Source organism: Neomonachus schauinslandi, chromosome 2 (assembly GCF_002201575.2).
Source record: "Neomonachus schauinslandi chromosome 2, ASM220157v2, whole genome shotgun sequence".
Taxonomy (NCBI): Eukaryota; Metazoa; Chordata; class Mammalia; order Carnivora; family Phocidae; genus Neomonachus; species Neomonachus schauinslandi.
In genome coordinates, this window is record NC_058404.1 from 49,616,052 (window position 1) to 49,635,334 (window position 19,283).

At 41.1% G+C, this 19,283-nt stretch overlaps 1 protein-coding gene across 1 annotated transcript in view; it reads left to right on the top strand.

Annotated features, from left to right (window-relative positions):
* ELP3 (elongator acetyltransferase complex subunit 3) overlaps nt 1-1,948 on the top strand; it is a 103,963-nt gene extending 102,015 nt beyond the window's left edge. The window contains exon 15 of the mRNA XM_021698806.2: nt 704-1,948. Within this exon, the coding sequence (XP_021554481.1) occupies nt 704-780 (77 nt within the window). The 3' untranslated portion in view covers nt 781-1,948. The remainder of the gene's footprint in view (nt 1-703) is intronic.
* The last annotated feature ends 17,335 nt before the right edge of the window (nt 1,949-19,283 follow it).

The following is a 19,283-nucleotide window of genomic DNA, read 5'->3' on the forward strand; positions in this document are numbered from 1 at the left end:
TAATACTCTTACTACTTTAGAGGTATCACTTAGGATAATGTTTCTCTAAAGAGAGTAAGTTCATGGATCTTTCGTTATTGACTTAAATCAGCCAAGTTGTTTAAATGCATGTAAACTTAAAACTAGTATAAACTCCTGGTAGTTATACTGCTCATACATGGAAGTAAATATGCCAATTAAGACAAACAAAACTTTAATAAAATGCAAATTAAGTAGCATTGATTTAATGTGACCGCTGTTTTGCTGAAATGGTCGCTGACGCTGCGGGAGTGTGGCGCTGACACTACAGCGCAGCTTTTCCTTCAGTGCCCTTTGCGTCTTGGCGCTCTGTGGAGAGCCCGCCTCCCCACCCTCTTCTCTCAGCTCCCTGGAGATTGGCGCTCTGTGGAGACCCCGCCTCCCCACGCCTCTTCTCTCAGCTCCTGAGAGACCGAACTACTGTTTGGCTCCGTTCACGGGGTGGTGTCAGCAGGATTGAAATACGTTCATGAGGCTCTAAAATACAGTTTCTGTATTTTAATGTGGCTTGAATTCAAAATAATAAAAATGTTCCAAACTCGTTGAGATTCAGTCTGGACTGGAACTTGGTCTCTGAGTGAGAGTGGGAAAGGTGAGCTCTGAGGGGAGTGTTTGCTGGCTTTTGAGGGTTTTACTAAAGTTAGGCTTCGTAGAGACTTAACTTCGGTTTTCTGCTGCTTCACAGGTGTCGGCACCAGGAATTATTACAGAAAGATTGGCTACAGATTACAAGGGCCGTACATGGTAAAGACACTAAAGTGATGGCCACACCAGCCCACCTTGATGCAGTATCCTCCCTGGCAGAAAATAAAAATTCAAGATATTTTGAATACTCGGGAGAGAGGCTGAGGTAAACAAATTGACCCACCCTGGCTCCCTGGCAAGGAGCTTCACCCTCATCCTGCAGCTGCGGAGACTGGAAACTACTTTCGGGGCCAGGCCGGACGTCTGCTGACCAAGTCCACGGAGCTTCTGATGCTCAGAGCTCCCGCTCGCCCTCTCCTGTGTGTTCTCAAGTCACGTGTCCAGTTTCTGAAGTCTGCATGGAGCCTGCAGTTGACCTACTTTGACTCACGCACAGTGACGAAAGCAAATTAACTCATTTGGACACATTATTCATGAAATAAAACTAGCTATTGTCATGTGAGGAATAAACTTAGGAGTAGGTTATTTATATACTGTAGGGACAAAAAGGTTGGAACATAGGAAAACTGTTAGACTTTGATCTCTGGCCTTTTATATACATTCTGGCACAAGAAAATGAGCTTTTGTTTTAATGGAAATCACTCTGATTCCTGTGCTGATGTTTGAAATAACAGTGTGATGGGGAGAGAGGAACTGAAGTTGTCGGTTGGTGTTTCAAGCTTAAAACCACCTTTCTCACTTGGGAGTCTGCCATCTACAATGGGCTGTTACAAACACCCTTTATTTCACATTTTTTGTCTGTATTCCCTACACTCTTGACCCCTACAAAGCAGCGAGAGCAGCACTTCTACCCAGAGAGGTGTTTGGCTTCCCCTCTTGTCTGTCCTGAGCGGGCAGAGTCTGACATGCCCCCGTCCGGGCGTGCGTAGCCCTGAGTCCAGATGCGCTTCCACAGAAGCCTGTTCCTGCCTTGTAATTCTTTAAGATGGGCTTTGGTTTGCTTTAAATGAAGAAAGGTAAGAGTTCAACTCCTCTGAAAACAAAAAAGTGGGAAACAAGCCCAAATCGGAAAAATAGGAAAAAGATTGGCTTTTTCGAAGGTTCATATCTCAAAGTGCCTCTTTGTAACTTCCAGGTAATCTGCAAAGGAGACTCCACCTGGAGAGGGCCAATTCTTAACAGCATGGCTTAACCCCATGCCCCCTGGCTTCTGGGGCATTTTACAAGGGTTTAGTAAATGGAATTGATTCCCCTGAAAGGTTCGAAAAATAAAATCTTCAGCCTACAGAGAAGAATCACGTAAGGTGTGTTTCCTCTGCCTGTTACACATGTGCTGACATTTGCTATGAATCCGTGACGCTGTTTACTTCCTCCTGGGTGCCGCGTGCCATCTCATTCGGCTGCCACACGGCACACGGCACTGGCATTCTCGGGGGCACGCCATGGGGCTACAAAGGCTTGCCGCACCTGTAATTTAGCTACTTCTCAGTTGTGCTTGTTTTTCCTTTAAAAATAAAACTATTAAACAGTGCGTGCACACAAGCTGTTAGCACATGTAACTGGGGGTGACGGAATGGACAGCATGCTGGCCCAGCCTCGCCTCTGCCTGCAGTGTGACCACGGCTTACACAAGCGTTTCTGGGCCTCCAATTGCTCATCCTCAATATCCCGCTGCCCTAAAGGGATCCGCATGTGTAAAGTACAAACGGGTCCCTTGTAAAATTGTAAAAAGGCTTATTTTAAAATGATGATTTAGAGCAAGATTTTAAAACAAAATTGCCAGGGAACGTGCCCATTTCCAGTGGTTATCAGCCAGTGTTCCATCTGGATTTTCATCTCAGGGCTCAGGAAAATACCTCTTTCTTTCTAGCTCGTCCTCAGCCTTCTTTGGAGTGGGCTTCCTAAGCTTGGGTAAAAGCTGCCGAACCTTTAAAGCTACATGGGAGAGACAGAGCACAGGCAGAACGCCAGCAGCCATTCTGCCATGAGAAGCTTCAGCTGCTCTTCCAACTGCCCAGGGCTTTTCCTGGTGTGTGGGGTACTTGGCGCCTCCACAGCCTGGCCCTCTGGAAGACGTGTGCCCCTTAGTCCCACGGGCCACTTCCTGAGAAGGGTCAGGTGGGCGGGACCCTGCCGGTCTCAGCGTGGGAGCTTTAAAGCTTGTGTTTCTGATCTCTATTGAACAAACCTTAGCAACCACCTCAAACCTAGTCAAATAGCCCTGCTTTTAGTTCACCTTGTTAAATCACCTGGAGAGTTTTTTTTTTAATTAAGCTATATCAAAAACAGACTGAAATTTGAATAGAAAATAACATTTTTAAAATCTATTACCAAGTGAAGGGGCCTGGTAAAGATAGTTTCTCAAAGTTGGGAATGAATCAAGTCCCTTCAATGGAAAGATCTTTACTGACCCAAAGGAATACTGAAAAGTACAACTTAAGAACTAAAGAAAATATCTTTCAAATTATAAATTTCTATTTCCAAAGGTGTGTGTGTATGTGTTTTAGAGATTATCATCTAATCAAAAAGACAATTTGTTCATAAAGAACTCACAGACCCCTGAGTTTAAGAAAGAGCTCCAGACCTAGATTCTGAAAACCCTGAAGCCCTGGGGTGCCCCCTCACCTTCTGAGCCATACTTAAAGATTTATTTTAGAGAAAGAGTGCCGGGGTGGGGCGGTGGGGGGAGTGAGAGGGAGAACAAGTTTTAAGCAGACTCTGTGCCAAGCACAGAGCCCGATGTGGGGCTCAATCTCACGACTCTGAGATCACAACCTGAACCAGAAACAAGAGTCAGTCACTTAACCGACTGAACCACAGGTGCCCCTATGATTCCCCTTTTGATGCGAGATAAATAACCAGCTCCAGGGCAAGTGCGAGGATCAGATGTGGTCACACTGGAGAGTCCATGCATAAACTGTGACATTCTCTTATATATAAACAGTTCTCTAGTGAAGTGGTTTCTCGACAGAAGTGTGACCTTGGGCACATAAACTTACTCTGCTCAACAGAAGTGTGACCTTGGGCACGTAAACTTACTCTGCTTTTCAGCAAGTTCCCAGTGATGACAGTAATTCCCTCCTGCAATACTCGTGTGGATTAAATGAGCTCATGTATGTAAGGCTCTTAGTACAGGGTCTGTTCAACATAAAACACTGAAAGTACTAGCTGTTATACATCTAACAAAGTGCAGTATTTGGCCCATTTTAAAAAGGGAGTTTCGTATCTGTTAGCAATAGAACGTGGCTTTTTGCTAGAATCCCTAAATTTTGCTAGAAGCCAGTCAGAAAAATAATACCTCTTGTGCTCTGAGGCCTTTTCTCCCATCCTCTAGTTGATCCTTCTGTCTCATCCATCTAAGTTTAGGGTTGCAAACTGTCAGATCCATGCTTTGAGGGACAAGAGACTGAGACCTGGAACAACAACAAGCATTTTAAAATATTACTGTAGGGGCGCCTGGGTGGCTCAGTCTGCAAAGGATCCATTCTGTCCATCTGAGGTTAAGCGTCTGCCTTTGGCTCAGGTTGTGATCCCAGGGTCCTGGGATCCATGCAGGGTCCTGGGATCGCGCCACACATCGGGATTCCTGCTCAGCGGGAAGTCTGCTTCTCCTCCCTCTGCCCTTCTCCCCTGCTCATGCTCGCTCTCTCACGCTCTTTCTCTCTCAGATAAGTAAATAAAATATTTTTAAAAATAAAATAAAAATCACTGTAATTCTGAGGGCTTCCCAGAACATTGTCCAATATCAACATGGACTGCCAGTGTCCCCTTTGTGTGCTGGTGGCTGTGTCCACTCAGGGAGTCCCTCCGAGGGAGTTCAGCAGCCTTTCAGCGTGGGGAGCAGGGTGGTGCCACATTTCTGTAGATTAGAATTACGTATGCCAGCAATACATTTCTGTTTCATTCTGGGCAGGCAGTTTCAAAAACTAAGTTTACAGACTCTTCAAAGAAACTGATTTTAACACCAACAATCAAATTCGTGCCTGTTAGGAGTAACAAACTGGCTGCTTTTTTAGGTCCGAATGCACAGCATTATTGTACTTCTGTCCTTTCCCAAGCCTAGAATACCCTTCTCGTCCACCTGGAAAACTCCTCCTTCAAGGGAAGGAACTAGCATCTGCTGAGTCCCAAGGCTCTGGGTTCCGCCTCAGGCCCTTCTCATGCTTGACTAGGCATTCCTGCCCAAGGGCGAGTGCCAGACTCCCCCATGTGACAGAGGAGGACATCAGCTGTTGTCTTCACCTCTGGGCCTCGAGTCACAGGCCAGGCCGCCACACTGCCCAGCTCCAGTTGGTACCAGTCCCGAAGCGTCTGGGTCGCATGCACTGGGATATGAAAGTGCCCAAGTGGCCCAGCATGGCAGCCCAGGTCTGCTGCTTAACGGATTTAGGATCCAAACACAAGGCAGTGACTCAGCCTTTCTCACCCCCTTCTACCTCCCGGTTCCTGTTGTAAGGGGGAAAAATGTTCAGTCCGCTTCTGTTTAAAGCTGTTCAGCCAGCAGGTATTGAGCAACGAGTCTGTGCTTTCATATTATTTCATCCTCACAACAAACAACCTGTGAGGAAAATCCTGCCATCGTCCCAGTTGTTAAAACTACACATAGTAGAAGTGAATGAGGTCATCAAGAAAGAATGCAAAGAGTCTGCTTTTTTTAAATTTAAATGAATATAGCTTGTGGTTCTAAAATTATATATGCTCACTGTAACTAATGGAAACAGAAAAGCCCAAAGTCCCCTGAGATCACACCATCAGAGACAACCATGGTAAACACTGTGACAAGCATCCTTCATCCATCTCCCGCACACTTCTGATCAGTTCCACATAAAATGTTCACACTGGTCATGTCGCTTTGGTAACTTGACAAAATGTAAGCATCTTCCCGTGCCTCTACACATAGATCCATTTAATCCTTTTTAATGACTACCTGTAATTAATATATCTATAACTAATACTCTGTTGTCAGCAGACGCCACAGTTTGTTTAAGCAGGTCTTTCATATCTTATATTCTCTTACATTCTCATTGTCACAATAGCTAGAATCCTGAATTAAGCATGGGGGCTGCACACATAGGTGGATTCAACACTAAGATTTGCTTCTTTATGCCTTTTCTCTACAAGCATTCATTCATCGACAGCAGGCTTCTTCTCTGTCTACCCCCAGGTCCTTCAGTCTCTCAACACAACCCACCTTGCAGGAGCAGCTCAAGAAATGAACCTGTCCGCACTCGCCCTTTTTCTTTCAGAAAGCAGCAACACACTCGATCGTGAACAAGTCCCGTGATGAGAAATGTCAAGCTGCGGGTTCACAGAAAGGCACTGGAGCGTGGCCATCCTCTCATGGAGATTAGAGGTGACCGTTCCTTATCTTTCCTCCCCTGATGGAAGTTACTGCTTTGGGTCAGAGTCCTTTGCCAGCTAAAGCCCTGCAGTGAAGGTTATGCTCTTGTCTCAGGGCTGATCTTATCTGTGAGGTTAGAGCGAGGAGAGCAGGAAGATGACAGTTCCTGCTGTCCCAAGCAAGACAGGTGGAGAAGGGCTCAGCCCCTGAACCTCTAGGAAAAGCCAGGCTGGCTTTTAGCTGCCTGGGTTCAAGGCTTGTTTCCACCTGTTGTCAAGCTTTCCAAGAACCAGGGTCTCAGACCTCTACGTATTTGGAGTGCTGGGACAGCCTGCAAAGGATCCATTCTGTCCATCTGAGGAAAAGGAAAGGAAGGCTGGGAAAGTGGGGGGAGGGCAGAGAAAGGGAAGTAGTACCTATTGAACTGATACTCCTGGTATTGCCCCTCCCAGCAACCTTCTGAAGACTGATGGCCTCCATTTTACAAACTAGAAACCAAGGTCCCAAACAGTGAAGGAAGTTAACCAAGGCCACAAAACTAGGGAGTGAAGAGCTGAACATCAAGGCAACAGATTGGCATTCACAAACTTGCAGAGATCTAAGGACTCTAAAATCTATGAGCAGTGGTAGCTCTAGAAGTTCTAAAAGAAAGGTTTTTCAGGGACACCTGGCTGGCTCAGTCGGTTAAGTGTGCAACTCCGATTTCGCCTCAGGTCATGATCTCAGGTCTGTGAGATTGAGCCCCACGTCAGGCTCCATGCTTGGCAGGGAGTCTGCTTCAGATTCTCTCTCTCTCTTTGCCCCTCCCACTCATGCTCATGCTCTTTCTCTAAAATAAATAAATCTTTTTAAAAAATAAAACAAAGGGCTTCAGGCTGGCAATTGGGTTAGAAAATGATTTTAAGGGGCGCCTGGGTGGCTCAGTCGTTAAACGTCTGCCTTCGGCTCAGATCATGATCCCAGGGTCCTAAGATCGAGCCCCGCATCAGGCTCCCTGCTCGGCAGGAAGCCTACTTCTCCCTCTCCCACTCCCCCTACTTGTGTTCCCTCTCTCGCCTGTCAAATAGATAAATAAAATCATTTAAAAAAAAAAAAGAAAGAAAATTGTTTTCAGATTTATTTATTTTTGAGAGAGAGTGTGTGCACAAGTGGGGGGAGGGGCAGAAGGAGAAGCAGGCTCCCCGCTGAGCAGGGAGCCATGTGGGCCTCCATCCCAGGACCCTGGGATCATGACCTGAGCCAAAAGCAGACACTTAACCAACTGAGCCACCCAGGTGCCTCGAAAAGGACTTTTTTTTTTAAGCTACACTTACCTAGCAGACACCGTCTGCCCTCACCCCACGTACCTCAAGCTACCTCTTGGCATCAACTGCCAGTAAACTCTTCCTTAAACAACTTGACAAAGAAATGTAGCCAAGAGATACATCCAAATAAAGAACTTGGGAGGAGGGGCAATATGGAAAGAAAGAACCAGCAGTAAGTAATAAATCTATTTAATTGGAGAACTGAAACTAACTCTGGAAGTTACTGCTACAGAAAAGAATGGAAGCTTCTGGGTTAAAATGGAGGATCAAGCACACAGATCTAGTTTTGCTCCCACCCAAAGCTCACAACACAGACTGAAGGGGATTTTTAAAAATCCATACCACAGGAAGAACAGAAGAGACAAAAGTGAAAGATTTTGGAAGCTATAGAGCAGATAGATATAGTAATTCACTTAGCAGTTGAAACTGAGCAATGGAGAAAGTTCACAGCCAATACAGCTCATACCACAGAACTGATAGTAGCAAACACCAGAGAGGAAGGGAAGAGGCCAAAACAAGGAGGACTAATGATGGAAGTCATCTGATAGCAGGTAGGTCCCTGGGTCCCTCTCCAGCTCCCTCCATTCAGTGGATGCCCTGTTCCCACCTCAGCAATAGCCTGGAAGTTTATTTTCTGAAGAGGGTCAACCAGAGGATCTTTGAATGAGAGAACCCTAGACAAAGTTGAAGGTTGGGGTAATAGAACTGAAAACAGTATGATTAAGGGAACCCAGGCACACCAAATAGTGAGTACTAAAAGTTCCAGTCATCTTTCCTCAACTCAATTTTCAGAAATGCTGGCAGCTGAAACTTTTCCCTACAGGCCAGAAATTGAAAGGCTCTTCTGGAGACTCTAACCAGCCCTAGAGGAAAGACCTAAAAGAGACTGTCATTTGGAGCTCCTTAGGAAACAGCCCAGATGGCTACTCCAAAGCAAGATTGGTAAGCCCCAGTGTCATGGACTGAATGTTTGTATCCCCCCCTCAAATTCATATATTGAAGCCTCAAACCCCAATGTAACTATATTTGGAGATAAAGCCTTTTAAGGAAGTAATTAAGGCAAAGTGAGGTCACAAGGGTAGAGCCTTGATCCAATAATATTACTGTCCTTATAGGAAGAGAAAACAGGGGAGAATGACATCAACAAGAATGTGACGTAGATTGCTCCTGACTCGCTCCCCCTCACAAGGAGAACAGCTAACAGTTATTCATAGGCAAGACACCACTGAGAATTCTAGAACATGGGGATGAAGCTGAAGCATCCCCCTGAACCACAAGAGACCAAGACAGACTGCATTAGAAGGGTGAGAGGAGTGACCCATGGGGACCATATTGCCCCTCACCCAGGCTGGCGCAGCACTGCACCAAGAGGTCTGCCCTGAGCCTATGGTACCTCCAGTGAGAAAAGAAAGCCTATGGTGGGCATCCAGCTCCACCAGCATTGTGGGTAGCTTCTTGGGAGCCCTGTGAGGATTGCAGGGGAATATGAGGCACTCAACCACTAGGAATCCGATTATGATGGAGAAGTGGGAGGAACTTACAACAACTAGCACTAGGATCCCAGACCCAGTTCATATCTGCAGCACCCTAGTAGTAGTACCAGTGGCTGCAGCTGCTTCGTTCATTTGCAGAGCCAAGATGGCACAGTCTGACCAGGGAACTTGGCAGGATGCAGGTCTACCTGATTCAGGTCCTCGAAAGAAGAGTTTTGTTGGCCTTGGAGCCTGGTCTGCCTTCGCCCAGACAGGGAAGCTGACTTCTAACCCAACCCATTGCTGAGTGTAGCCCCTGGCCCTTCCCAACCAGAAAGTCTGATCAGGAACACCTAGAAGCTGCATAGCCCAACATGCTGAAGATGAGCGGAGAGAATGGAAGGCAGAGCTGATCTGCAGAGCAAAGCCAGTGCCACCATCCAGCCAGGGAACTTAGGGAGCAGGTTAGCTTGAGTCAAGACCACAAACAAAAAGTCTTGCCAGTCTTGGAGCGTTCCTCTGCTTTGCCCAGGCAAGCAAGCTGAGTCATAGCCCAGCTCACCACTGAGTGTAGCTTCTGGGCCCTCCTGACCAGAAAGCCTAACAAGAACACTGGGAAGCTGTGTATCCCTGCAACACTCTAGCAGGGAGTATAACAGGCAGAACTGATCACCTGCAGAGCAAAGCCAGTGACACCATTCGGCCAGGATACTTGGGGCATAGGTTGGCATGAGCCAAGACCACAAAGAGCCTTATTGGTCTTGGAGCTGGTTTGCCCACTCTGCCTGGACAGGGAAACTAATTCGTATCCCCACCTATTGTTAAGTACAGCCTTCAGCCCACTTTATCAGGATCCTAACCAGAACATCTGGGAAGCTGTGTAGCCCATTAACGGCCCTGTTGAGACACTTGAACAAAGAGTACCCTATGGCTTTCCCCATTTGTGGAAACAAAACAAGTGGCCCCAGCTAGCCAGGAAATTCAGTGCACAGTCTTGCCAAACAGTGAGCCATGTAGGCCCTGGGGCCTATCCCTGCTTCCCTGCTGGGGCAAGGAACCAAATTCATAGCTCTACCTACTTCTGAGTATAGTATCCAATCCTAATCATCTAGTAAGCCTGACTCGAGAACCCAGGAAGCCACAGATCTCATCCCAGAGTACTGCATGATCAGGGAACCAAGCCAGCAGTCCTATCCAAATGTTCTAAGCCAGTGACACATCCCCTAAGGTCAGAGGTTAGGCAGTGGCCTTACCCCAAAAAATAGAACCCTGTTTAGCAAGCTCCACCTGCCCAAGGAAGTTACCAGCACACACATCCAGAAACCCAAATGGAGCTAACTGGTATGTAACTATCTCTGCCAAAGGGAACCTGTAAAATCTGGAAGGGACCACTTACCCAAATGTACAAACACCAATGTAAGTAATCAAGGATTATTAAAAAACAAGTAAACATGACACCACCAAAGGAAACTAGTAAAACTCCAATAACTAACCCTAAGAAAATGGAGATCTATGAACTGTCAAAGAATTCAGAATAATTCTCTTAAAGAAGCTTAGTGAACTTTAGAACACACAACTAAATTAGGAAGAAATACATTAAAAATAAGTTCAACAGAGAAGTACAAACCATCAAAAAAAATGTTTAATATAGAGTAAAAAAATACAATGACTAAAGTGAAGAATTCAATTCAATAGAGAGCTTCAAATGTAGATTTGACCACACAGAAGAAAGAATCAGTGACTTAGAACATAGGACATTTGAAATTATCCAGTCAGAGGAGAAAAAGGAAAAAAGAATGGAAAAAGAGTGAAGAAAGCCTATGGGATTTATGGAACACAATCAAAAGCAAGAGACAAAGCATATTGTAAGCAATAATAGCTGGAAATCTCCCAAACCTGGAGAGAGAAATGGACATCAAATCCATGAGGCTCAAAAGACCCCAAATAGTTTGAACCTGAATAGGGATACACCAACAAATACTGTAGTTAATTGGCAAAAGTGAAATGCAAAGAATTTTTAAAACAGCAAGAGAAAAGAGAAAAGGTATGTATAAGAGAACCCCTCTAAGATTACTGGCCGATTTTTCAATAGAAATTTTTCAGGCCAGGAGAGAATAGGATGATATTGAAAAACAAAAACTGCCAACCAAGAATTCAACACCTGGCAAACCTGTCCTTCAGAAATGAAGAAGAGATAAAGACTTTCCCAAACAAAAGCTGAGGGAGTTCATCACCACTAGACTTGCCTTATTTTTTTTTTTAAGATTTTATTTATTTATTTGAGAGAGAGAGAATGAGAGACAGAGAGCATGAGAGGGAGGAAGGTCAGAGGGAGAAGCAGACTCCCTGCCGAGCAGGGAGCCCGATGCGGGACTCGATCCTGGGACTCCAGGATCATGACCTGAGCCGAAGGCAGTCGCTTAACCAACTGAGCCACCCAGGCGCCCCTAGACTTGCCTTATTAATAAGTGCTAAAGGGAGGTCTCTAACTTGAAGTAAAAGGATGTTAATTAACATCATAAAAACATAAAACAGTAGCATAAAACTCAATGGTAAATATATAGTCAAAGTTAGATTCTATAATATGATAATGGTGGTACATAATTCACTTATAACTAGTTTAAAAGTTAAAAAACAAATGTAAAATAACCATAACTACAATAATCTGTTATTGGTTACACAATATAAAAACATACAAACTGCAACATCAGTAACGTAAAATGTGGAGGGGTGGGGAGGAGAAGTAAAATTATAAGGTTTAGAAATACTATTGAAGTTTTTAACCATTTTGAAATACGCTGTTATAATTTCAAGATATTTTATGTAAGCCTCATGGTAACCACAAGGGAAAAGCCTGTAGTAATTACGTACAAGAATATGATAAAGTAAAAGCATACTGATACCAAAAGACATCAAAACACAAAAAAAGACAACAGGATTAGAAACAAGGAACAAGTCTACCAAACATCCAGTAAACAATAAAATGACAGTAGTGAGTCCTTATCTATCAATAATTACTTTAAATGTAAATGGATTAAATTTTTCTGTAATAAGATATAAAATAGCTGAATGGATTTTAAAAACAACATCCAGTGGTATGCTGCCTATAAGAGACTCAGTTTAGCCTCAAAGACACACAAAGACAGAATGAAGGGTTGGAAAAAGATATATCAAGCAAATGGTAACCAAAAAGAGCAGGGGCACATATATTAGACAAAAGAGACCTTGACTAAAAATAGTAAAGAGACAAAGCCATTATGTAATGATAAAGGGGTCAATCCATCAAGAAAATATAATTGTACATTTATGCACCCAACATCAGAGAATATATGTATAATATATAATAGTGAAATATATATACATATATATAAAATATACATGTATATTTATATATATATAAAGTAAAAACTAACAAAGCTAAGGGAGAAATAAACAATAATATAATAATAGTTGAGGACTTTAATACCCCACTCTCAGCAGTCATCCAAACAATAACAATAAAACAGACTTGAGCAACACTATAGATCCAGTTGGACCTGATGTATACAGAACATTCTATCTGACAAGAGCTGAATACACATTCTTCTTAATTACACATGGAACATTTTCCGGGATAGACCATAAATTAGGACACAGAAAGGTCTTAGCAAATTCAGGAAGATTGAAGCCATACCAAATATCTTCTCTGACAAAAATGGTATGGGACTAGAAATCAATACCAGGAGGAAAACTGGAAAGAACACATCAATAATAAAAATTAGACAATACTTTATAAACAACCAATGAATCAATAGAAAATTAGAGAGGAAATTAAAAAGTACCTTGAGACAAACAAAAATGGAAACACAACATACCAAAATGTATGAAATGTAGCAAAAGAAGTTCTAAGAGGGAAGCTCTACCAAAAAACTCATTAAGAAATGAGAAGCATAAAGGGGAAGGTTGTGGCAGAGTAGGAAGACCCGAGGCTCGCCTCATTCCTCAAACACAACTAGATAACTATCAAATCACCCTAAATACCCCGAAAATCAACCTGAAGACTGGCATAACAAACTCCACAGCTAAAGATAGAGAAGAGGCCACATTGAAGAAGGTAGGAAGTATGGGGATGCAGTTTGGGAGAGAAATGGATTATAGCTGCTCCAATGGGGAGGGAGCCACAGTCATAAAGAAGTGTGAGAGACAGACCAGCACACAGGGAAAATGAATCCCCATAGCAACTGGCTTGAAAAGCAAGAGGGGCTGGATTTCAGGAGTTCTTGCAACCAGCAGGGCTTAAAGCCTGGATTTTAAAGGTCAGCAGACATGGCTTAGAGAGAGCCAGGAGAGCATTAGAGCTGCTATTGGAGAGAAGACAGGGCAAACAGCCTCTGGACATACAGCATGGAAACATTGATCTGAAGGTTACCTGAGGCACACAGGGGGAGGGTTATTTGCTCATCTCAGAGCACATCCCAAAGAGGCCAGCATTCATGGAAAACCCTTCTGGGAACAAAGGAACTGGCCAGAGTAATTTCCCCTTCTGCCCCATCCCTCAGCATAAGCACAGGGCCACCTTCAGGAACCAATGCAGTGCCCACACTCGCTACCTAATTTGCTTACACCAAGCCCTGCCCCCCTGCATTCCAGTGGAACTGCCATTCCTAGTCACACTTGCATCAGTCTGGGCTCCACTCCAGAAGACCAGCCCAAACTGCTGCCAACACCTTTTCTCTTGACCCAGGAGTTTGGGGGAGCCTTCGTTCTGGTAGTGGTGGTAACAGGTCTCATTTCACAAGCAGAACTAGAGCACACCTAGTTAAAACATGCCACATTGAGGCCAGGAACCAAACACTGCCCACCACAAAGAGAGCTTCTACAGACAACTGGCCTGAAGGATAGAGTGGCCAGAACACAACAGCAGAGCACATGCAGCACACATGGGAGACACTCCCAGAAGTGCCAGGTCCCGGGGAACAGGGGACACAACACTGTAGGGCACCATAGGACCTCTTCTTCATAAGGCCATTACCCTCAAGAACAGGTGACATAACTGACTCTCCTAACACAGAGAAACAGGCACACAGACTTAGAGAAAATGAGAAGACAATGAAATTTATTCCACATTTAAGAACAGGAGAAGGCCACAGACAGAGAGCTCAGCAAAACAGTTATAAGTAACATGCTGATGGAGTATTTAAAGCAATGATCTTAAGGATACTCACTGGACTTGAGAAAAGAGTAGAAGACATTAGTGAGACCGTTAACACAGAGATAAAAAAAGAAAACCAGAGATGAAGAGTGCAATAAACTACATTAGAAACATGCCTGATGCAATGAACAGCAGGCTGAAAGAAGCAGAGGAACCAATTAATGATCTAGAAAATAGAGTAATGGAAAATAATCAAGCTGAACAAAAGAGAGAAAAAAGAATTATGCAAAATTGGAATAGGGAACTCAGTAACTCTATCAAACATAATGGCATTTGTATTATAGGAGTCCCTGAAGAAGAAGAGAGAGAAAGGGGACAGAAAATTTATTTGAAGAGATATGAGCTGAAAACTTCCCTAATCTGGGTAAGGAAATGGATATCCAGATCCAGGAAGCACAGAGAACCCCCAACAAAGTCAAAAGTAAAGTAACACCAAGACACATTGTAATTCCATTGGCAAAATATAGTGATAAAGAAAAAATACTAAAAGCAATGGACAGTAACATACATGAGAAACCCCATAAGATTATCAGCAGATTTTTCAGCAGAAACTTTCCAAGCCAGAAGAGAACAGTATGATATACTCAAAGTGCTGAATGGGAAAAATCAGCAGTCAAGATTACTCTATCCAGCAAGGCTATCATTCAGAATAGAAGGGGAGATAAAGAGTTTCTTGGACAAACAAAAACTAAAAGAGTTTGTGACCACTAAACCAGCCCTGCAAGAAATATTAGAGGGGACTCTGAGTGGAAAGGAAAAAACAAAAGTGACAGTATGAAAGTAGGAAACACAAAATCAGTAAAAATGAATATTTCTAGAAAAAAATCAGCCAGGTAGACCAACAAAATAAAAGGAGGTAAAAAAATGACACCATATACCTAAAATATGGGGAGGAAAGGAGTAAAGGATGGGTTCAAACTTACATGACCATTAAGTTAATATAGACTGCTATATGAGGAGGATGTTATATACAAACCTAATGTTAATCACAAATCAAAAACCACTAATATGCAAAGATTAAAGAGAAAGGAATCCAAATATATTACTAAAGAAAACCAACAAACCATGAAAGAAAGCGAGACAAGAAAGGATCAGAGAAAAACATCAGAAACAACCACAAAACAAGGAATAAAATGGCAATAAATATATATCTATCAATAATGACTTTGAATGTAAATCGGCTAACTGCTCCAATCAAAAGACATAGGGTGACAGAATGGATAAAAAAAACAAAACAAACAAACAAAAAACAAGACCCATCTACATACCACCTACAAGAGACTCATTTTAGACCTAAAGACACCCAGAGATTGAAAGGGAGGAGATGAAAAAACATCTATCACACAAAAAAGAAAGCCTGCATAGCAATATTTATATTGGACAAAATAGACTTTAAAACAAAGACTATAAAGAGACAAAGAAGGACACTATATAACAATAAAAGGGACAATCCAACAAGAAGATATAACATTTGTAAATATTTATGCACCCAACAAAGGAACACTCAAATACACAAAACAATTAATTATAAACATAAAGGAACTAATCAATAATAATACAATAATAGTAAGAGACTTTAAAACCCCACTTATATCAATGGACAAATCATCAAAACAGAAAATTAAAAACAAAACAAAAAAACAATGGCTTTGGAGGATATACTGGACCAGATGGATTTAACAGATATATTCAGAATATTCCATCCTAAAATAGCAGAATATGCATTGTTTTTAGGAGCACATGGAACATTCTTCAGAATAAATCTTATATTAGGCCACAAAACAAGCCTCAACAAACTCAAGAAGATAGAAGTCATGTCATGCAGCTTTTCTGACCACACCACCCTGAAACTAGAAATCAACCACAAGAAAAAATCTGGAAAGACCACAAATACATGAAGGTTAAATAGCATGCTACTAAACAACAAATGGATCAACAAGTAAATAAAAATTTTTTTAAAGTACATGGAAACAAATGAAAATGAAAACACAACAGTCCAAAATCTTTGGGATGCAGCAAAAGTGGTTCTAAGAGGGAAGTTTATAACAATACAGACCTACTTCAAGAAGCAAGAAAAATCTCAAATAAACAACCTAACCCTACACCTGAAGGAGCTAGAAAAAGAACAGCAAACAAAATAAAACCAGCAGAAGGAAGGAAATAATAAAGATTACAGCAGAAATAAATGATATGGAAACTAAAAAAACAAACAAAAACAATAGAGCTGATCAATGAAACCACGAGCTGGTTTTTTGAAAAAAATCAATAAAATTGAGAAACATTCAAATGGACTTATCAAGAAAAAAAGAGGACTCAAATAAATAAAATCACAAATTAGAAGATATGACAACCAACACCACAGAAATACAAATTATAAGAAATATTGTGAAAAACTATATGCCAACAAATTGGACATCCTAGAAGTAATGGATAAATTCCTAGAAACATATAACCTACTAAAACTGAAAAAAGAAGAAATGGAAAGTTTGAACAGACTGATAACCAGCAAAGAAATTAAAACAGTAATCAAAACATTCCCCCAAAAACAGAAGTCCAGGACCAGATGGCTTCACAGGCAAATTCTATCAAACATTTAAAGAAGAATTAATACCTATTCTTCTGCAACTATTCCAAAAAATAAGAAAGGAAGGGAAACTTCCAAATTCATTCTATGAAGCCAGCATTACCCTGATACCAAAACCAGAGAAAAAGAGAACAATAGGCCAATATTTCTGATGAATATAGATGCAAAACCTCAACAAAATTTTGGCAAACCAAATCCAACAATAAATTAATAAAATCATTCACCATGATCAAGTGGGATTTATTCCCAGATTGCAAGGGTGTTTCAATATTTACAAATCAACCAACATGATACATCACAACCATAAGAGAAAGGACAAGAAACATGTAGTCATTTCAATAGATGCAGAAAAAGCGTTTGACAAATGCAAACTGGTGCAGGCACTGGGGAAGACAGAATGGAGGTTCCTCAAAAAGTGAAAATAGAATTCCCCTACCATCCAATAATCACACGACTGGGTATTTACCCAAAGAATACAAAAATACTGATTCAAAGGGATACATGCACCCTGATGTTTATAGCAGCATTATTTATAAGAGCTAAGATATGGAAGCAGCCTTTGTCCATCGATTGATGAAGGGATAAAGAAGATGTGGTATATATGTATGTATATACACAATGGAATACTATTCAGCCATAAAAAGGAATGAAATCTTGCCATTGCCAATGACATGAATGGAGCTAAAAGGTATAATGCTAAGCAAAATAAGTCTATCAGAGAAAGATAAATACCATATGATTTCACTCACATGTGGAAGAAACAAAACAAATGAATAAAGGGAGACAAAAAAAAAAAAAGACAAACCCAGAAACAGACTCTTAATTAGAGAGAACAAACTAATGGTTACCAGAAGGGAGGGGGGTGGGATTATTGGTTAAATAATGATAGGATTAAGGAGTGCACTTGCCAATGATGAGCACCTGGTGATGTATGGAATTGTTGAATCACCATATTGTACACCTGATAATAATATAACACTGTATGTTAACTAGCTGGAATTAAAATTAAAAGTTTAAAAAATGAGAAAATTCTCAAAAAACAACTTAAATCTCTGCCTTAAGGAACTAGAAAAACCAATTGAGCCCCAAATTTGCGGAACAAAGGAAACAATAAAAAATAGAGCAGAAATAAATGAAATAGAGAACAGGAAAACAATAACAAAAATTAACAAAACTTAGAGTTGGTTCCTTGAAAAGAAACACAAAATTGGCAAGCTTTTAGGTAGACTAACCAAGGAAAAAAAGAGAACTCAAATAAAATTATAAGTGAAAAAGAAGACTTACAACTGATACCACAAAACACAAAGCATCATCAAGGCTACCATGAAAAACTATATGCCAACAAACTGGACAACATAGAAGAAATGGAAAAATTCTTAGAAACATACAACCTACTAAGAGCAAAGTAGGAAGAAATAGAAAATCTGGACAGACCAATTACTAGTAAGAAAATTGAATCAGTAATCAAAAATTTCCCAACCATGAAAATCCCAAGACCAAATGGCTTCATTGCTGAATTTTACCAAACATTTGAAGAAAAATTAACACCAATCCTTCTCAAACTTTTCCAAAAAATTGAAGAAAAGAGAACATTCTGAAATTCATTTTATGAGACCAGTATTACCCTGATACCAAAGTCAGAAAAGAACACTATCAGAAAGAAAACTACAAGCTCATATCCCTGATGAATATAAATGTAAAAATCTCTATAAAATACTAAAGCAAATGAAATTTAGCAGCTCATTAAGAGGATTATTCACCATGATCAGGTAGGATTTATCCTGGGATGCAAGGATGGCATAATATACACAATTTAACCAATGTGATACATAACAATAAAATGAAAGAGAAAAATGGTATGATCATCTCTATAGATGCAGAAAAATCATTTGACAAAATTCAATATTCATTCATAATAAAAACCCAACAAATTAGGTATAAAAGGAACATACCTCAATAAGGCCATATGTGACAATTCCACAGCTAACATTATATTTAATAGTGAATATAGAAATACATATTCAATGGTGAATCAGATACAAAAAAAAAAGGCAACAGAATTGGAAAGAAAGAAGTAAAATCATCTCTATTTGCAGATGACATGATTGTATGTATAGAAAATCCAAAAAGACTCCAAAAACTGTTAGAAGTAATCAATGAATTCAGTAAAGTTGCAGGATACAAAATTAACATACAAAAAATCATTAGCATTTCTATACACCAACACATTATCAGTAAAAGAAATAAAGAAAACCATCCCACTTATAATAACATCAAAAGCAATAAAATACTTAGGAATAAATTTAACCAAGTAGGTGAAAGATCTGCAGATTGAAAACTACAAGACACTGATGAAAGAAATCAAAGAAGACACAAATTGAAAGGTATTTCATGTTCATGTATCAGAAGAATTAATATTGTTAAAATGTCCGTATTATCCAAAGCCATCTATAGATTCATTGCAATCCTTATCAAGATTCCAGTGACATTTGGCATTTTTTATAGAAGTAGCAAAAACAATCCTAAAATTTATGTGGATTCACAAAAGACCCCAAATACCCAAATCAATCCTGAGAAAGAACAAAGTGGGTGGCATCATACTTTCTGATTTCAAGCAGCATCATAAAACTTTAGAAATCAAAGCAGTATGGTTCTGGCATAAAAACACACACTGGGGTGCCTGGGTGGCTCAGTTGGTTAAGCGACTGCTTTCGGCTCAGGTCATGAT